The sequence below is a fragment of the Plecotus auritus genome (assembly GCF_963455305.1).
Source record: "Plecotus auritus genome assembly, chromosome: 4".
Lineage (NCBI taxonomy): Eukaryota > Metazoa > Chordata > Mammalia > Chiroptera > Vespertilionidae > Plecotus > Plecotus auritus.
Window position 1 is genome coordinate 128,504,796 of NC_137775.1, and position 19,038 is coordinate 128,523,833.

At 34.2% G+C, this 19,038-nt stretch overlaps 1 protein-coding gene across 4 annotated transcripts in view; it reads left to right on the forward strand.

Annotated features, from left to right (window-relative positions):
• MKLN1 (muskelin 1) overlaps positions 1–19,038 on the forward strand; it is a 223,900-nt gene that overhangs the window by 156,096 nt on the left and 48,766 nt on the right. For all 4 annotated transcript variants that reach the window (XM_080663161.1, XM_080663163.1, XM_080663160.1 and 1 more), the window contains 3 exons: positions 4,742–4,954; positions 10,976–11,197; positions 14,286–14,415. In XM_080663161.1, coding sequence (XP_080519287.1) covers positions 4,742–4,954; positions 10,976–11,197; positions 14,286–14,415 — 565 coding nt within the window. The remainder of the gene's footprint in view (positions 1–4,741; positions 4,955–10,975; positions 11,198–14,285; positions 14,416–19,038) is intronic.

Below are 19,038 nucleotides of genomic sequence, written 5' to 3' on the forward strand. Positions count from 1 at the left end.
GACTGAAAGGTCCCAGGTTCGATTCCGGTCAAGGGCATGTACCTTGGTTGCGGGCATGTCCCCAGTAGGGGGTGTGCAGGAGGCAGCTGATCGATGTTTCTCTCTCATCGATGTTTCTAACTCTCTATCCCTCTCCCTTCCTCTCTGTAAAAAATCAATAAAATATATTTTAAAAAAAACAAAAAAAAAACTGTTGGGATTATTGGGAATGTAATGAATCTATAAAGCAATTTGGAGAGAATTGCTGTCTTATTTAATAGTCTTGTAATCCATGAACATCGTTAAATCTCCATTTATTTCAATCTTCTTTAATATCTCTCAGTATTCTTAGAATTTTCATGTTAGAGGTCTTGGATATTTTTTATTCAATTGATCCCAGTATATTTTGAATTTTCATGCTATTTTAAATGGTACTTAAAATTTTTTTATTAGCAAACAAGCTGCTAATATAAAGAAGTAAATTGTTTTTTTAACTATTGCCTTTGTATATGTTACTTTTCTAAATCCACTTCTAATAGTTTCTTTGTTGATTTCTTTGGCTGTTTTCATCAAATAGTCATGTCATCTATGAATAGGAACCGTTTTACTTTTTTTTCCATTCTCTTTTTCTATCATAACTTGCTATTTTATTTTTTTAAATTAATGCCTTATTGCACCGACTTGGACTTCCAGTATAATGTTAAATAGAAGAGGTGAGACTAGATATCCTTATCTTGTTTCAGATCCTAGCAGGATCTGTATTTCACCACTAAGTGAAAATTAGATTCTGGATTTTTATACATTCCTTATTAGATTAAGGAAGTTTCTGTTCCTAGTTTGCTGTGAGTTTTTCCTCATGAATATATGCTGAGGAAAAATGCTTTTTCTATATGTACTGATACAATCATGTTTTTCCCTTTAATTCTGTTAATGTGATGAATTAATTTGATTGATTTTCAAATATAAAATCAACTTTGCATTCCTGAGATAAACCCTTTAGTTATAAAATATCCTTTTTATATCTTGCTGCATTCTGTTTGATAATATTTTGTTAAAAATTAGTTTTGTGTCTCTGTGTACTAACTGCCTGTATATTATTTCTCCTCCTCCTTTGTAATATTGTTACTTGGTTTCAGTGTTATATTGTCCTCATAAAGTAAATTAGGAATGGAATACAGTACAGATTTAAAATGGAAGTTATTTTTCCTTTTCTGAAAAATTTTGTATAAATTTGATATTATTTTTTTCTTTAAGTGTTTGATAAAATTTACCAGTGTAGGTACATAGGAGTAGTGCTCTTTGTAGGAAGATTTTAAATTATAAATGCAATTTTCCAGTAGATATAATGATTTCAGATTTTCTCTTTTGTGTCAATTTTGGTAATTTTCAAGGACTATGTCTATTTTATCTACATTGCCAGATTTTACTTGTTTTTTTATACTGGGCCCTTATTTCTTTTTAATTTGTAGTGAACTTGTAGTAATATTTCTGCTTTCATTTATAATATTGGCAATTTGTATTTTCTCTTTTTAAAAAATTAGTCTTAGAATGGTTTATAATTCTATTAATCTTTCAAAGAACCAAGTTTGTTGGTTTTGTCTGTTTCCTATTCTATTTATTCCTATTATTTTATTTTTTAACAGGTTATAATTGCTCAACATTTTAATAGCACTCTTTTTTAAAAATACATATTTTTATTGATTTCAGAGAGAAAGGGAGAGAGAGATAGAAACATCAATGATGAGAGAGAATCATTGACTGACCTCCTCCTGCATGCCCCCTACTGGGAATTGAGCCTGCATCCCTGGCATGTGCCCTTGACTGGAATTGACCCTGGGACCCTACAGTCTGCAGGCTGATGCTCTATCCACTGAGCCAAACCAGCTAGGGCAAGGGTGGGCATACTTTTTGACTCGAGGGCCACAATGGGTTCTTAAACTGGACCGGAGGGCCGGAACAAAAGCATGGATGGAGTGTTTGTGTGAACTAATATAAATTCAAAGTAAACATCATTACATAAAAGGGTACGGTCTTTTTTTTTTATTTCAATAGTTTTATTCATTTCAAACATTTTAACAAGAATGTAAACACTAATTATTATAATTTGAAACTTCAAAAAATGGAGGAATCATAGCACAATAACATACCTTATATTGAATATGGCAAAGGCAAAATAAAATTGCCTAACAAAGGAAAGGTACAAAAGCCTTTCAAATTAAACTTAAATATAATAAAATAATTTAAAACTAAAACAAATAGAAAAGAACAAAATGTGTAAACAGTAAATGCGGTTAGTGGCCACGGTAGCGTTACTGATACCGCATCCGTATCAGCAAAAAAATGCAGCCACAGCATGGCTAGTGTGACATGTCCTCTGTGTGTCTTTTTCCCTGTTGCACGCGTCCGCAGTGGGGAAAAAAAACTGCAGTGGATACAAGCCCTAAAAGCTGAAAGTCTTTGTTGTTTTATTAACAAGTCATTGTGATGTACAGAATGTGGGAACAGGAAAGAATTGTGTTTGAGTAGAGCTCTTAATCTTACCTCAGAAAGGCTCTGATACTGTGCTTTCCAGGGGCGTGTCTCCCTACACACCAGGATAAGTTGTCTACGCATTCCCAGGGTGATGTCGGGAGACGCGTCCGCGGGCATTACAAGGAGCCTCTGGAAGATTGAGAGGTTGTTCCTTCTACTGAATGGGCGGATATAAATCCGCCCACTCAGAAGAAGGAGCTGTGGCCGTGTTTCCCGACGTTGCCATGTTAACACTACTGCTGGTGAAGGAGCGGAGGGGAGAGCAAGAGAACCCTCCGCTCTTTCGGCTCCGCGGGCCAGATTGAACAGCCGAACAGATTGAACAGCCGAACGGGCCGTAGTTTGCCCACGGCTGAGCTAGGGCTTTAATAGCACTCTTGCTACTGAAAATGAAGCAAGAAGTTGTTACTCTCCTAATACAATTTCAAATTTCACATTCTAGGAAGTATGGAATTGATTTATTTATTATATATTACCCCATCCTTGTTTTTGAGATTATTTAATTATACAAGAAATTCTTTCTCAAAACTTTTCACCTTATCTATTGAAGATTTTTCTTGATAAAAATCTTTAAAAATAAGTTTTAGGATAATAATTAGTATGAATACTAAAATGCAGATTGATTTATTTAAGTATATTTTTATTGATTTCAGAGAGGAAGGGAGAGGGAGAGAGAAAGATAGATGAGAGAGAATCATTGATGGATGCATGCCCCACACTGGGGATCGAGCCCACAACCTGGGCATGTGCCCTGACCTGGAATTGAACCGTGACCTCCTGGTTCATAGGTCGACATTCAACCACTGAGCAACATCGGCCAGACTAACATGCAGATTTAAATCAACTTAATATCTGGGTTAATAACATTAATGTCAAACTGTTCTTTATGCTGAAGACCTTTATTGCTTCAAGTAATCTAAATAATGCTAGATTACTCTTCATATAGTACCACTTTTTAATTTTATTTCCTGCTCTAGAAACTTGTAATAGTTATTTATTGCTTATAAGATTTTATCTAGTCTCGTCTGTCACATTCACCAAGCTTTCTATTTCTGCCTTATACTTCAACTCTTTTGTTTCTGCAGCAGCAATTCTTCATCTCAGTCATAACCATACACATTGTAGTAAATGTATTTTTGCTTTTGTTTCTCTTCTGGAAAAAACAACAGTCTGGAATAGTGGAAAGAACATAGTTTTTGCCTTGGTTGTCCTGGGGCTTAGATTCTCTATCTTACTTTCTAGTTTTGTGACTGTGGACAAATTACTTAGACTCTATGAAATGATATTTCCTTATAGAGTTGTTATACAGATTAAATGAAATATATACACACACACATAGTAATAATATAGACAGAATTTAGGAGATATTTAACAAATATCAGTTCTGGTTTCTTTTCCATCTTTCAACTAATTCAGTCTTGCCCATTTGAAGGTTTTTTTTTTTTTTTTTTTTTTTTTTCGCTTCATGAACTCTACTTTTAGTTTATACTATAATAATTTTTACCTTTTATTCAGTCCTGTGATATAAATGATCTCAACTAATTGATTTTTTTTTTTTTTTGGTAATATACTGTTCTTCCTATATTCCCCTAATTGTGTTATTGATTCAGTCAGGAAAGTCACTTTTATATAATATAAAGTGTAGATGAAAAAGCCAAAGACTTGGATTCTCATTCTGCTTGTCTCACTAGTGTACTAGTTTTCAGGAGGATGCCTCTTATCTTTTGACTTTTAGTTCCTGTCTTTAAAAGGGGTTAATTGAACTAGAGATTTTATAAAGGGTCCTATTATGAAATTCAGTGATTCTAGATATTCTTGGAATGCCTATCTGTGCTAGATTCTGGTGAGAAATTCTGATGAGAAATATTTTAAAGGACTAAATGTGTCTTTAAGTAGATCAACATATAATAGAGAATTAAACTCTGTGCACAAATGATTAAAATGCAATGGAGTATGTAATAGAAGCCATATAAGTGTTATGAACAGAATGCCATAGGGTACAGAATAGTTCATCTCATCTTTCCTGGTAGATTTTAAGCATTTCTATGGAAAGATTATCTCCTACTACTTCTTTTGCTTTCCTTGAGAGATTTAAGCCTAGTGTTGGGCTTGTATTAGTTGACTTGCTATGAGTTTCTGAACAAAGCTTGTAATGAAAGTCAACAAAAAGAGGCATTTAATTTTATTTTGTTATTCTTTTAATTTCTTGTTCTTTTTTTTCTCTCCATAGAATGGTCCCAGTGCCAGATCATGTCATAAAATGTGCATTGACATTCAACGAAGGCAAATCTACACATTGGGCCGTTATTTGGATTCCTCTGTGAGGAACAGCAAATCTCTGAAAAGTGACTTTTATCGTTATGACATTGACACTAACACATGGATGTTACTCAGTGAGGATACTGCTGCTGATGGAGGGCCGAAATTGGTGTTTGATCATCAGGTTTGGTGCACAGCTAAATATATGGTAGAATTAATTAGTGCTTAGTAACTTTCTTTTAGTGTTTATGTCACATGTTATGCTTAATAATCTAAGTTATCTCTTAGATTTCTATTACAAATACCTGTGACAGATAATAGAAATAACTTGTACCAGTAGTTGTAAAGTTATCCTTTAAAATTTTTTTCTTTTGTATATTGCAGGATAAAATACTAAGATCTCAGAACACAAATGTTAATTTATAAAAACTTTAGATAGTAGATGGAGCAGTACATATCAGGAAAAACAAATTTAGTTGTATAAAAAAATCTAGGAATCATAACAATAACAATTTTCCCTTTTAAAACTAATTATTCTACATTCCTGGAAGAAATTTAAAATTACTTTATAATGAATTCAGGAATTTGAAATCTAGAGCTTTTCTTCCAATTTGTGTGAAATATATTTACCTTTGTATATAATCACAAACATTATAAAACAGATAGAAATTTGATATAAACTAGATGAAGTTTAAAATCGGCACCAATAAAAATCATATAATGATGTTGTAGACAAGACTACACATAGCGATATTGTAAGCCATTTTAATATTAATATGCATGTAAGTCTCATCATCTCCATCAGTGTCATTATCATTTTTATCTATATTTGAATATGTACTCCATGTCAATCAGTTCAGTATAGTTCAGTACCTCAAACAAAACACTAACCACTTTGAATTCTGTAGGCAGTTTTATTTGATTTAAACCATGTCCAAAGTTTTTTTTGGAGTGTGGGGGAGAGAAAACTTTCAAAAAATCTTTAACACTGTAATGATGAACATAGCATTGTCTAGTACTTGAGAAATAGGAGATGGTGCTATAATTACGATCGAATCTAGTTTAGGCCTAGCTTATCTCCTATCTTATATCTGAATTAAAACCAAGTCTTTATTTATTGTTTATTACATATTTTTGTTAATTATTTACTTTAAAAGTATTCTTGCGCTATATTTATATTAACAATTAGTTGTTATAGTAGATTGGTAAGGAAAAGAGGAGTGGGTTATATGCCTATCAAGTAAGTGGTGGGTGGAAAATCAAAAACATTAGTCCTCAAGTATTCTTCCCCAGATTGAATTTGGAACTTCTGCTGGCTCTACGTAACTGAGCTCTGCAAAGCTTTTGCACTTCCCTGCGACATCCTCAGTGTTTTCATGTGGAAAATAAGAGCTCCAAAAAAAGTTTGGCTGGTTCTGATCTTTTAAAAACAAAACATGAACAGATAACATTTTGAGGGAAACAATTTATTTTCTTGCTTTCAACTGGTTACAAATGTCTTTTACAAAAGATGCTTATGTCTTTATTTTCACAAGTTGAAAAAAGAATAGCTTAGGGGTAGTCTTAAGTACAAGTATATTGTCCTTATGTGTGGTCTTTGTTTCTCTTGACTGCGATAAAATAGAATGTTCCTTGGAAGCTAGGTTCTGTTAAATGTTTGGTTTTCAACTGATTAGATGTTTGATCATCTAATCAAACATCTAATCAGAAGAAACCAGGATTTCAGTGCTAATTCAGCTAATAACTAGCTCTGTGACCTTGTGTAATCTGTATAAGCCTCTAGTTTCTATTTTGTTTCATGTAAATAAAGCTATAAGTAGGAACTTCAAAATTACTTAGGGCTGTTCATGACACTTTAAGATTTGACACAACGCTCAAGAATGTGAGAAAGCTAGAGGCATAAAAACGCTTTAAAAAGTTACTTTGCAATTTTGAATTTAACAGTTAATAAATTTAAAGCTTTGGATTTATTAAGAACGTAGTGGCAGCTTAGTTCTGAAGCTTTCGATGTTGTTGCTTTGTGTGATTTTCAGGAACAATGAGAACCAAACCAAAAAAAAAAAAAAAGATTTAAAAAAAAAACACAAGTCACATATTCAGCAAAACCAGGAGCCAAAGAAAACCCACAACTCCCAATTTCTTGTAAGTTTAGCCAAAAATAACTGATATATTCAGAACCTGTATTCAAGCTGACAGCAATGTAACAGGGGAGAACTGGGAATGTAGAGGGAGCCTAGCAGAGTTACATCTTAGCAGGGCAGACTCTGGGGGAGTTAGTGAGATAAAATATGCAAAGCACCCAGAATGGCTCAGAAGTGGTAGATATCAGAAAGCACCATCTTCTAAAAGTTTGGGAAACACCGTGACAAGTGTGAACAGTGCTCCTTTTGCAATATCTAGTGAAGGAACTAGAGGAAATCAAGTCTTGAGATAGAAACACACCCCCCAGACACACACACACACACACACACACACACACACACAGATGAGGGTTCATAGAGTTTAAAAAAGACAGGGCTTCACAGATGGACTACATTTTGAAGAAGCCATTTAATTCAGTAGCAACAGAGGAGGGAGTCCTTGAGCAAGAACATTACCCTTTCATAGGAACCTTCTGTTATCTGGTCCAGGGAAATTCAACAAATTTAAATATGAACATTTAAAAAGCTTAAAACACGAAATTTTCAGAGAGGTACTCTAAGGAAAATTAATAAAAAGAAGACCAGCAAAACTTTCCTTCACACAATAGCAGATGAAAATTATATATCAGTATCTGAACATGAATTAAATGATTTAATGAAGCTTGATACTTTGAAGAAAACTACAAAGCATAAATTCAGTAGTGCAGATGAGATGACCAAATAAGAGGAGCAGGTGAAACGGGACCTGGTAAAATTCAGGAAAGAAATTGAAGAAAACATAGTAGCATTTTCAGAAATGAAAATCTACATAGAGCATAATAAAGAATAGGTAAGGGTCATATAGCATAGAAATAAGAAGAGCAGGTAATATAGAAATAAAGATTAAGAAAAGGATTAGTCAGAAAATTATAGATAGAGAAGACAGGCAAAAATAAGCCAACATACATATAATTGGAGACATTAAATACAGAAACCAAAATAATGGAGCAACAAATATTTATAATAAAATTCAAGAAGACTTTTCTGAAGAAAGAAGACTATTTCACATTTCAAAAGGGTGTGTTATAATCAGAAAGGAAAAAAGTTGACCTATGCATTCAATTCTAAGACTTATGTTAGTAACAGTGGATTTCAAATATAAAGAAGCCATTTTAGGGGGAAACTAGGCAAAATGATCAAGTCACCTATAAGAGGAATAAAATGAGACTGGTATCAGATTTCTCTACAGCTACATTCAGTACAGGAAACATTAGAGCAACATCTAGAAGGTAGGAAAAGACAATGTGAGTCAAGGATTTTATATCTAGAGAAACTGTCCATCAAGTATGACAACCTTTTGAAGAAATTACTAGAAAAAGGAATATAAGCTAGCCAAGAATTGGCAGGAGAAACTTCAGTCAAGGATTGGAGATCTCAGCTCATTGACATTCACCTTGGGTCAGTGTGGATCATTGGCAGGCTGAACACATACTTTTACTGTTCTCCTGCCCGTATCCTATGAAATGACAATAGAACACATTAGTAATAGTGTTGAAAACAAAAAAGAATGCCCTTTGGAAACTTAAAATTAATTGGGGGTGCGGGGGGTGGGGGGGAGAATTCCTTTAAGGTAGAAAGCAGATAGGACGAGATCCAACCGGAAGAAACTAGAGCCTATATGATGGAAGCCACAAAGTTTATATAGCTAAGGCAAACATTAGATGATCAGTGGGAGACTGAACAGCAAAGCATTCTTCAGTTTGAGTAGCACTTAAGTGTGATATTGTCCATAGGTCAGGTGTTGAGTGTTGGCATTGGAGCTGGAAAGGTAGAGCAATACTCCCAAGGGCAGCTGAAGAGCAGCGGTGGAACCCTTCATAGCATCACATGTCATTTCTCCCATCCAGTCCCTTTAGGCCGGCTATTGTATATGTAGCAGGCAAATGACTAGTGATTCTCAGATATAAAAGAGGACTAGAACAACAACCAAAAAATCCATATATTTTAATGTAATTAATACCATGAGACGGGTGCTGAAGTCAACAAATTAAGAATTAACAAAGAAAAACAGTAGTATAAACTGAAGAAGCCTTTAGGATAAGTTTAAGTGATATTTTTAGAGCAATTCAGACAGCTATTGCATTCATAAAAGACATACCTAGAAAAGTTACAAATTAAAGGTTTTTTTAAAAATCTCAGCAAATTATTTGAAAAGCAGAATGGACACACCTCAAAATGGTTACTAAACTAATGAGCTGAAATTATGAGAGAAAAGTTAAGAAACAGAGAGAAGGTCCTGAAGTTCCAATACCATCTAATAGGAGTTCTAGAAGAAGAGAATGCTGGCCAAAACAAACTCAAGGTAAAAATGAAGAAAACTCCTAAAGATGAAGAAAGACAGTTTTCAGAACGATGGGAACACCAAGTGCAGTTCAGGATGAATGAAAAAGAATATCCCTGCCTAGATACTTAATGAAATTTCATAACCAAGGATTAAGAGAAAATCCTAAAAGCCTCAGAGAGAAGGCTGACAACTGAGAACAAGCGCATCAAAATTAAATATCCCCCAAAGGAAAGAGACAATCCCTTTGTAGCCATATGAAGTAGAATTTAGGGGCTAAATAACCATAGGAAACCTGATAACAGAGATTTGCCAAAATTAGTATAACTCTGAATTTATGAAAATATAATTGCCTTATGTAATGTGTGTCCCTCGGGATTTTCAGCATGATCCCCAGGTGTTTGGAGAGACTTACGCCTTAAGTATTTAGGACAGGGTACTGTGACTCAGCTTCAGTGCAGCCCTAGACAGTAATATATATAGTAGGTGAATGGGGCCATACTGAGTTGTCTTCAGGAACGTATGTATTGCTTTTAATGATAGGATTATTGAAGATTAAAGAGTGAGAACACTTTCTTTGGGAGGCCAGGGACATGAAAACTTTATCTCAGTTTTGCAACCATATTCATTATTTCTATTTATTCATTAAGATTTCACCTTTGAGGTATAGTAGATTTTCATCTTAATTTATGAAAATCTGCTAGAAACCTGGGAAATGGCAAATAAGTGGATCTTTTTAGTGGTAGCTAAAGATTAGAAGATGCTAGAGTCTTTTTTTTTATTTTAATTGTTTAAATTTTATTGGGGTGACATTGGTTAGAATCTTCTTTTTAACATTAATTTTAAAACCAAATTTTACAATTATTAAAAAAACCTTTTTATTAAAATGCAAAAAATGAAAAGCAGAAGTAATTGGAGGAGAGAATTGAACATACAATGGCTAGTGTTTGTGCTTTCGCAAAATAATGTTTTGTGTGCACAATTTTTTTAATTATAAATGCCACTTGTATTCAGTATCTAATTTCCAACTTATACTTACATATTCTTTGAAATAGAATTTAATTCTTATTTATTATCTTCGACAAATGACTTTTCTCAGATATTTTTATGAAAAACTATCATCTGAGTTGAAAGAATTAAGTTTGGCTTTTGAACTTAAGTTGCATAACATACCTCAAAGAAAATTAAATTTATAGTATTGTGTTAAAGAAATCAGTCTGGAGACTGTTGCAAATGTCAGTTTGTTTTACTGTTTTCTAACATAATTTGAAGAGTTTTGTAAAATAAATGCAGAGAGATGAATTTAGTTGCATCACTCATTCACATATCTGCTCTCTTATTTAATGGTAGCAAGATTAATAGAATGCTTGCAAGGAGTGTGATCACTTTTTACCCATAGAGTATGACCTGTATTCACTCTTAGGTTTACAGATCAGCACCTCATGTATTATTTGTTGGTTGATGTGGTATAAAAATTATGCGGTTTCAAGAATGCATAAAGCTCTTTAACCCAACATATTTTATTCTCAGAGGGAAAAATTGAAACGAAAAGGTATTTAGAAATCCATCTGCCAGATGGTTGACAGTATTGCAATAAATGCGTATGATAATCAGGGGTGGTACTTAGCATTATTAAGACATGGTTCAAGTTTTTTTGAGAATCTAAAACTACACACATTGGTTTCATTTTAACACATGACAGGAACAATCTAAAACTGTTCAATCTATTTTTTTATTCTGATAGATGTGTATGGACTCAGAAAAACATATGATCTACACCTTTGGAGGTAGAATTTTGACTTGTAATGGCAGTGTAGACGACAGCAGAGCCAGTGAACCACAATTCAGTGGGTTGTTTGCTTTCAACTGTCAATGTCAAACCTGGAAACTTCTTCGAGAAGACTCCTGCAATGCTGGGCCTGAGGATATCCAGTCTCGGATAGGACACTGCATGCTATTTCACTCAGTAAGAATATTCTGTACATTGTGTTATGTTATTTTGTCATGTGTATCTCAGTAAGAAAAGTGGTGAAATCTAATTCCTCAGTAAGTGATCAAAACTTTTCATTAGATATAAATGATTAGTGTTAGCAATGATAGACAAAAAATAAAACTTTTTAACAGTGAACTGTTATAATTGAGGCTCTTTTCCATCAACTTAGTAATTCCTAAATAGTTATCACCTGAATAATAATATAGGTATTTTTTTACTAACTTCATTGCTTATATAGATCTATTTCTATTTATTTATTAACTGCAAGATCAATTTTCTTATCTGTTCTTATTTTTCCCTTTGCTATTCTTCATTAAGTGCAAATAATTAAGAATTGACATTATAGAATTAAAATTAAAATTTATCAGCAAAACCAACATACAGACATTGCATTAAACTTTTCAGATGCTACAGTATAAACTTGGGCCTCTTTCTGTGAATATAACTTTAAAAATATATTATGGAATATTTTAATCATATGCCAAAGTGGGGAGAAGAGTATGATAAATTCCTGTGTACTTGTTAATTTCAACAGTTATCAATATTTCACTGTTTTTCATATATCTACCCCACTTATATATCTTTTTTTTTAAATGTTCCTTTGATTTTTTTAAGTGCTGGGGTATTTTAAAGCAAATCCCAGTTACTCTTACCATGACACCTATAAATATGATAGTGTGTCACTAACAGTTAAGGATTGAAAAAAACATAATTGCAATACTATTATATTATTAACCAAAGTAAAAGCAATTTCTTAACAACATTTAATGCATAGAATTTTTCTGAAAAACTGAAAAGTACCTTTTCATAATTGGTTTATTCAAGTCAGGGTTCAGAAAAGTCTAAGTATTACATTTGGTTGTCAGATCTCTTAATTTTATTTAATCCATAATAGTACTCACCCCTCTTATTTTATTCCCCACATACCACTTATTTGTTAAAGAAACTGAATTATGCGAGCTTTAGAATTTCTTGTATTTTTGATTTAGCTGATTTTATTTTCTCATAATGTCATTTATTGTGATCTTTTATCCATATTTCCTGGTAGTTAAATCCAGAGTCACTTTAAAACAATAATTTTTCAATTACAGTTGACATATAATATTAGTTTCAGATGTACAACCCAGTGATTAGATATGTATATAACTTACAAAGTGATCACTTCCATAAATCTAGTATTTGATTTTAGATTCACTCTCCCTTTTGGGGAGCGCAAAAGGAAAGGTGCAGGAATACTTCATAGGTGGTCTGATTGCAAAATATCGAGAGGCATTTAATGTGTAGTTGTCATACTTTTGGTGGTGTTAAAATTGTTCAGTGAATTCAGGTGCTATCAACCTGATTATTAATTATAAAGTTCTCTGTCAACATTTTACCTCATGGCTCTAGCAGCCATTATAGTCATTGCCTAGATTTCATTAAGATTTGTCAAATGGTGATTTTTCTAATTGTGCCATTTCTTCTGCATTTATTAACTGATTGTATTATTAAAAACTTATTCTCATTAACTGTATGGCTACTCTGATATGTAAACTGCATAGGATAGGTAATATAAATTGATTTTCTTCCTTTATCACTTTTTTTATATTAATGAGTTGAGGCTCCAAAGTTAACCGATAGATTTTTTTAAGTGTTATTATGAACTCATCAATTTTTATATATTTGATGTGTTTAATCCAGTGATATCATTACTCTTTAAGTCCTCACCCAAGGATATTTTTCCCATTTATTTTCAGAGAGGGTGGAAAAGGGGGTTGAGGGGACATCAATGTGAGAGAGACACATGCATTGTCTGCCTCCTGCATGTGTCCCAACTTGGGCCAGAGATTGGAATCAAACCGGTGACACATTGGTGCCACACCGGCCAGGGCCATTAATTTTTTTGATGCCCAAAAATTTTCTCTATTTTTGGCCAGTAGGCATGCCCCCCTCCCAGTATATGTGTGTGTGTGTGTGTGTGTATGTGTGTGTGTGTGTGTGTGTATGTGCATGCATAATGTATATGTGTATATATGTATGTTTGTGTGTATAATATATATATATCCTTTTTAGTAAGAGAAAAATTAAATCATGAGTTTATACTGATATATCTAATACAAATGAAAGATTATAATTTTTAATATCTTTGATTTTTATATATCTTTTAAGTTTAAAATCTTCCTTCCTAATGTCAGTATTTTATTATTCTGTCTTATAGTTAACAGAATAGCAAAACTAACAGCAAAATCATGAAATGCTGTTTAAAATTGCTTTCTTATTATTTTTCTGTTTAGGATATAGCCCACTAAGAAAGATATTCAAAAACATGAATTAAAATCACTAGAAATATTCTCTATGTGGTCATATCTTTGTGTACCGATAGGTTTATTTTTTTTTTCCTAATTTCAGAGATTTTTTTCATTTGAGTTAATTTGTTTTCTAATTAAATAAAAACATACACCTGGTTCTAAAGGCAAACCCAAAAGTCTGGGTACTTTAAGAGAGATCTAGTGTTATCCCTGTTGTCTTCCTGTTCTGTCCCTTCTCCAAGAAGTAACTGTCTTTTATTAGTTTACTTTCTTTGTTTCTTTTTGGAGAAAGAAACAAACACATACACATTTCTTTTTTTCCTTTCTTGCACAAGAGAGCACCTTGTATACATTATTCTGCACCTTGCTTTTTTTTAATGTTTTTATTGATTTTTTAAAAATTATTTTTAGCAAGGAAGGGAGAATGAGAGATAGATACATTCATGAGATCAATTGTGGCTTCCTCAACTCGGGCATGTGCCCTGACCGGGAATCGAACCAGTGATCTCTTGGTGCATGGAACTCTGCTCAACTGAGTCACACTGGATGGGCTGCACTTTGCTTTTTTACTTTAATAAGATATCCTGGAGATCACCTCTTAGCCGTATATAGAAAGCATCTTCATTTTTCTTTGCACCGTCATAGTACTCCACTGCATGGGATCTGTCATAAAATTACTTTTATAGAGGTTTAAATTTTTTAAAGATCATTCTGAATTTTTCATGGAAGTGACTACTTTCTCTGTTCTTTGCCATTTTTTTCTTATTTTTCAGAAAAATCGTTGCTTATATGTATTTGGTGGCCAGCGATCGAAGACCTATTTGAATGATTTCTTTAGTTATGATGTGGATTCTGATCATGTAGACATAATATCAGATGGCACCAAGAAAGACTCTGGAATGGGTAAAGGCATTTAATGATTCTTCTCTCATGTCTTAAATACTTTAGAAGGTGGACGACTATAGCCCATTTTCTTTTCTTTCTATCCATTCCTCACCCTTTCCCCATTTCTTGAATTGAGGTAATTCTGACTAAGAGGTCAGAAAACTTGTTTTTGTCTCTTTCTTCCAGCTAAATTATTCAATTCTCTGTTTAAAATATATTAATATTTCCTTGGAGCAGAAAGATAGTATATGAATCTCTATGGGAATATTTTGTGTGCTTATTGAGGAGGAGGGGCTTTGCAAGAATTGATATCCTAAAAACTATATTATTCTATATTTGCTAATCAGTTTCATTTTCTGCTTTCAGTATAGTAACTTATATTATGCACTAGCATAGTAGAGTCTGTCTTTGTTCTGAAGGAGGACATGTAATGGTAATGCCTTTTAAGTTTACAAATTCAGCATTCAAGAAGTTATTCTCCTCATAATAGGGTGAAAGGTTTGCCTCAGATAATCCCAGTTTTATGTATATTGCCCTGAAATAATTATTAAAACTGCCCCATTCACTCTCAAAAGTATCCTATTTTAGATGATACACAGTTACCCTACATAGTAGTCACTTTGCCTGTGATTAGTATGCACAGGAGAATGGTATTTTTGTTTAAGGCCAGTGGTTTAAAATGCCTAATTTGAGCAATAGGGTGAGAAATTAGAATAGCTTGCTTTTCCTTTTAGCTATTATTTATAAAAACAGATTTTTTAAATTATAATAGTTGTTCATATTTAGGAGGGAAAGTTTCCTTTTAACAAAAGATTGCACCATTGTAAAAAGAAACAAACAAAAAAAACCCACACATGAAGTAGTTTGCCTTTAGGACCCTTCTCCCATACTTTCTACTAGCACTTTTTTTTCTGGGGAAAAATGAAATGATAAAGGCTCTGTGGAGGCAAAGGGGTCAGGGCAGAAAATAGGACAGTTAAACCTATAAACTGAATAGTAGAACTTCTAACCACATCCCTGTTCCCAGAATGCCAGACATATGTCTCTTACAAAAGACTGGAATCACCTTTTTTGGAGGAAATGTCTGGCCTCAGAGAAGATATTTCCACATACTTTTGTTTGGGGACCCTCCATGTCAATAAAATGGCTAATCTCGCTGCCTGGTCCACTTTCACAGCCCAGTCCCCCTATAGTGTTGCCCACGATATACATAACATTTTCAGTTTTTTTTATTTCGTCACTCTTATTGAACTGTCAGTTAAGTATCTTCTGTATTAGGACCTTCACTATGGAAGAGAGAAAAAACAAAACAAACTTGAAAACAGAAATCTGGAGTAATGCACTGAACACAAGTAAATTAAAATAATAATGATCAAGGCCAGTTTTCTTAGAGGAAAGGATCTGCATCCATAAAACTATAATAGGATGCAATGAAAAATCAGAGACTAAGAAAGAGCTTTCGGAAAAGAAATTTTGTTAGAATAAAAAAGTAGAAGAGTTGTAAGAAATCTGAAAAATAGACAAAAAGACAGAGTTGAAAATTAGAGAAAATAAGGACCTTAGAAAATCAATCCAGGAGTTCCAATATTGAACTAATAAGAGTTTCTCAAGCTATAGAGAACAGGGAAAATGGAGGAGACTAGAGCCTATCTAATAAAGAGGGAATATGCTAATTGACCCTCATGTCGTTGCAAAGATGGCGGTGCCTACAGCCAATAAGGAGGGAATATGCTAATTGACTGTCCTGCCCTCAAAGATGGTGGGACCCACAGCCAATAAGTGGGGAATATGCTAATTGACTGCCCCCCTCAAAGATGGCAGCGCCCACAGCCAATAAGGAGGGAATATGCTAATTGACTGCCATGCCTCAAAGATGGTGGCGCCCAGTCCCCTCAGCCCTGCCAGGGCGGCAAGGCCAGGCCCGCCCCCAGGCAGGCCCGGCCGCTCTGTGCGCCTGCCTCCAGAGTTCCTCAGACCCCCAGCCGGCCAGGGCCAGCCTGAAGCATAGGCAAGCCTTGGATGGCGGCTGCCCAGCCACCCAGGGTCACCCGAGGCTCAGGTAACCAGGGCCAGCTGAGGCTTGCGCTTCCGGCAGTGGCAGCAGCAGAGGTGTGATGGGGCGTTGCCTTCTGATCGCCAGGTCGCCTCCTGCCCCTGAGGGCTCCCGGACTGTGAGAGGGGGCAGACCGGGCTGAGGGATCCCCCCTCCAGTGCATGAATTTTCATGCACCGGGCCTTTAGTTTATAAAATAAAGAAATAGCAGAAAATTTCTCTAAACATTGGCTCCAGATTATAAATGGACACCTACAGAAGTCAGTATGTCAAATTTAGCAAAATAAAAACCATCATTGTTCACCGTGGAATTTCACATATCAGGGTAAAAGAATATCTTAAAATTTTCTAGGGTAAAATGAGGTCACATTCAAAGGACTAGGACTTAGAGTGGATATACAAATTCTCAACAGTATTAGAAACTGTAAGATAAGGGGAAACAAGGTCTTAAAATTCTGAGGGATAATTATCATGACCTAGATTTCTACTTATAGCCAAAACACCAATGAAGCAAGAGGGAAGAAATACTGTTTTCAAATATGTATGGCTTATGAATAGAATCTGTTTGCCTCAAGTAATAGAAAACCTAGGGAACCATGGCTTAAACATATAAGGAATTTTTTCTCTCACAGAATAAGAAATCCAAAGATAGATAATCTGGACTGATGCAGTGACTCAAGCAGTATCTTAAAGGCCCCCAAGTTCTTTTAAATTGTTCTGTTTTCCATCCTTAACATGGTGATAGTCTCATGGTGGTAAGTTGGCTGATGCACCTCAAACGATGTCCTCATTTTAAATAGGAGAGGAGGAAAGAAAGCAAAACTTGCCCAGAAAGCTCCCTGTGAAACCTGGCTTCAAGAGAGTCTGGGAAAGCAAGTATTTAGCTTTTCCAGCCTATATTTATGTAGTACACTGGGGAAAGGGTTTGGAAGTGGCTATTAGATCAGGCAATCAAAAGTGTCTGCCACACAATAATAAAATATGATAGATCTGCTCTAGCTGGTGTGGCTCAGTTGGTTGAGCATCATCCAGTGCACTGAAAGGTCACCAGTTTGATACCTGGTCAGGGCACATACCTAGGTTAGAGGTTTGATCCCAGGTTGGGGTATATACAGGAGGCAACTGGTTGATGTTTCTCTCTCTATTCTCCTCCCTTCCTCTCTCTAAAATCCATTAAACATTTTTATAAAAATTATAAAGAGCAAGGATTTGAAGTTTGAGTGCAAATAAAGTCATCCCCGTGCCCTCCCCCCCTCCCCCCCCCCCCAATTCTAAGTAAGCTGCTTCCCAAGATAAAAAGAAAAAAGTGGCAAAGAGTAATAGTGGTATAGAATTAGTAAAAGAATAAGTAAAAGATTTCACTGTCATAAGTAGGCTTTAATGACTGTTATTTGAAGGTTTTAAAAAATAATTAGTATAATGCTTCATTCATTGTTATGATTAGACTTAGAGCCATCAAAGTATAATTGTTTTGTTTTTTAGTTCAATTTTGTTTTGATTATAAAAGTAACATTCTCATTGTAGATAATTTGGAAAATATAGAAATATGCAAAAAAGAAAATGTATCAAACCATCCAGATGTAATCTGTTAACATTTTTATGTAGTTCCTTCTACTCTTTTTAAACTTATTTATTGTATAAAATTTAGTACAATTTTATTCTGTTTTTACATTTTCATTGAATTGACATTTTTTCCCATCAATATAATTTTATTATTATGGATTAGAGGTATTAGTAGAAAAGACAAGAAGATTCAGTTTCTAAGTTACTGCTATAATCAGCTTTTGTGAAATCAGAATCACCAATTTTGCTATGCGTTAATTTTTAATTTATGGTGCATTATCCCACCATGCAAATTAATTCATTAATTTAATAACCTTTGTTAGCATCTAAGTTTGACCCTCTCCATTCCTCCTTCCCAACATATTTCAGTGCCTTTATATGCCAGGTGTGTTTTATAGATTGTATAAGATCCCTTCTCAAAAAGAACTCACATTGTAGTGGAGAGAAACATGCAGTTGCCTTCTACGTACTGTGAAGTAAAAAAATTGGATGTTATGATAATGAGTAACATTGGAAGTCCCACTTAGGTAGAGTGGGTTGGAAAATCATCTCTGAGGAAGTAATCTTTAAGATTTAAGACAAAAAGTAGAGAATTAGGAAGAACTATGTTAAGAACTGAGAGAAAAGCAAGTACAAAGGTCCCAAAGCAGGAAATAACTTAGCATGTTCCAGAAACAGTGGGGCTGGTGCAAATTGAGAGTGGGAAAAGTTGGTATGAAATGACGTTGAAGAAATAGTTGTCTGATTATTCAGTGCCTTTTACAAATGCAAGAACTTTCGATTTTTTTTTTAATAGGAGATTATTGAAAGGCTTAATTACAGGGTCTTGATCGAATTTAAGTTTTGAAAATATCACTCTTTTGTCTACATACAGAATGGTTAATTTTGTCAGTATGCTGATAAATTGCGTTGTCCAAAGGCTGTATGTATGATGGATGCCTTAACTGAATTTTTTATGGCATGGTTGATCAGTTAGAACTTCTGTACTTGGGAAATTTTCCCAACTAAAACTTTTTGGTTATACT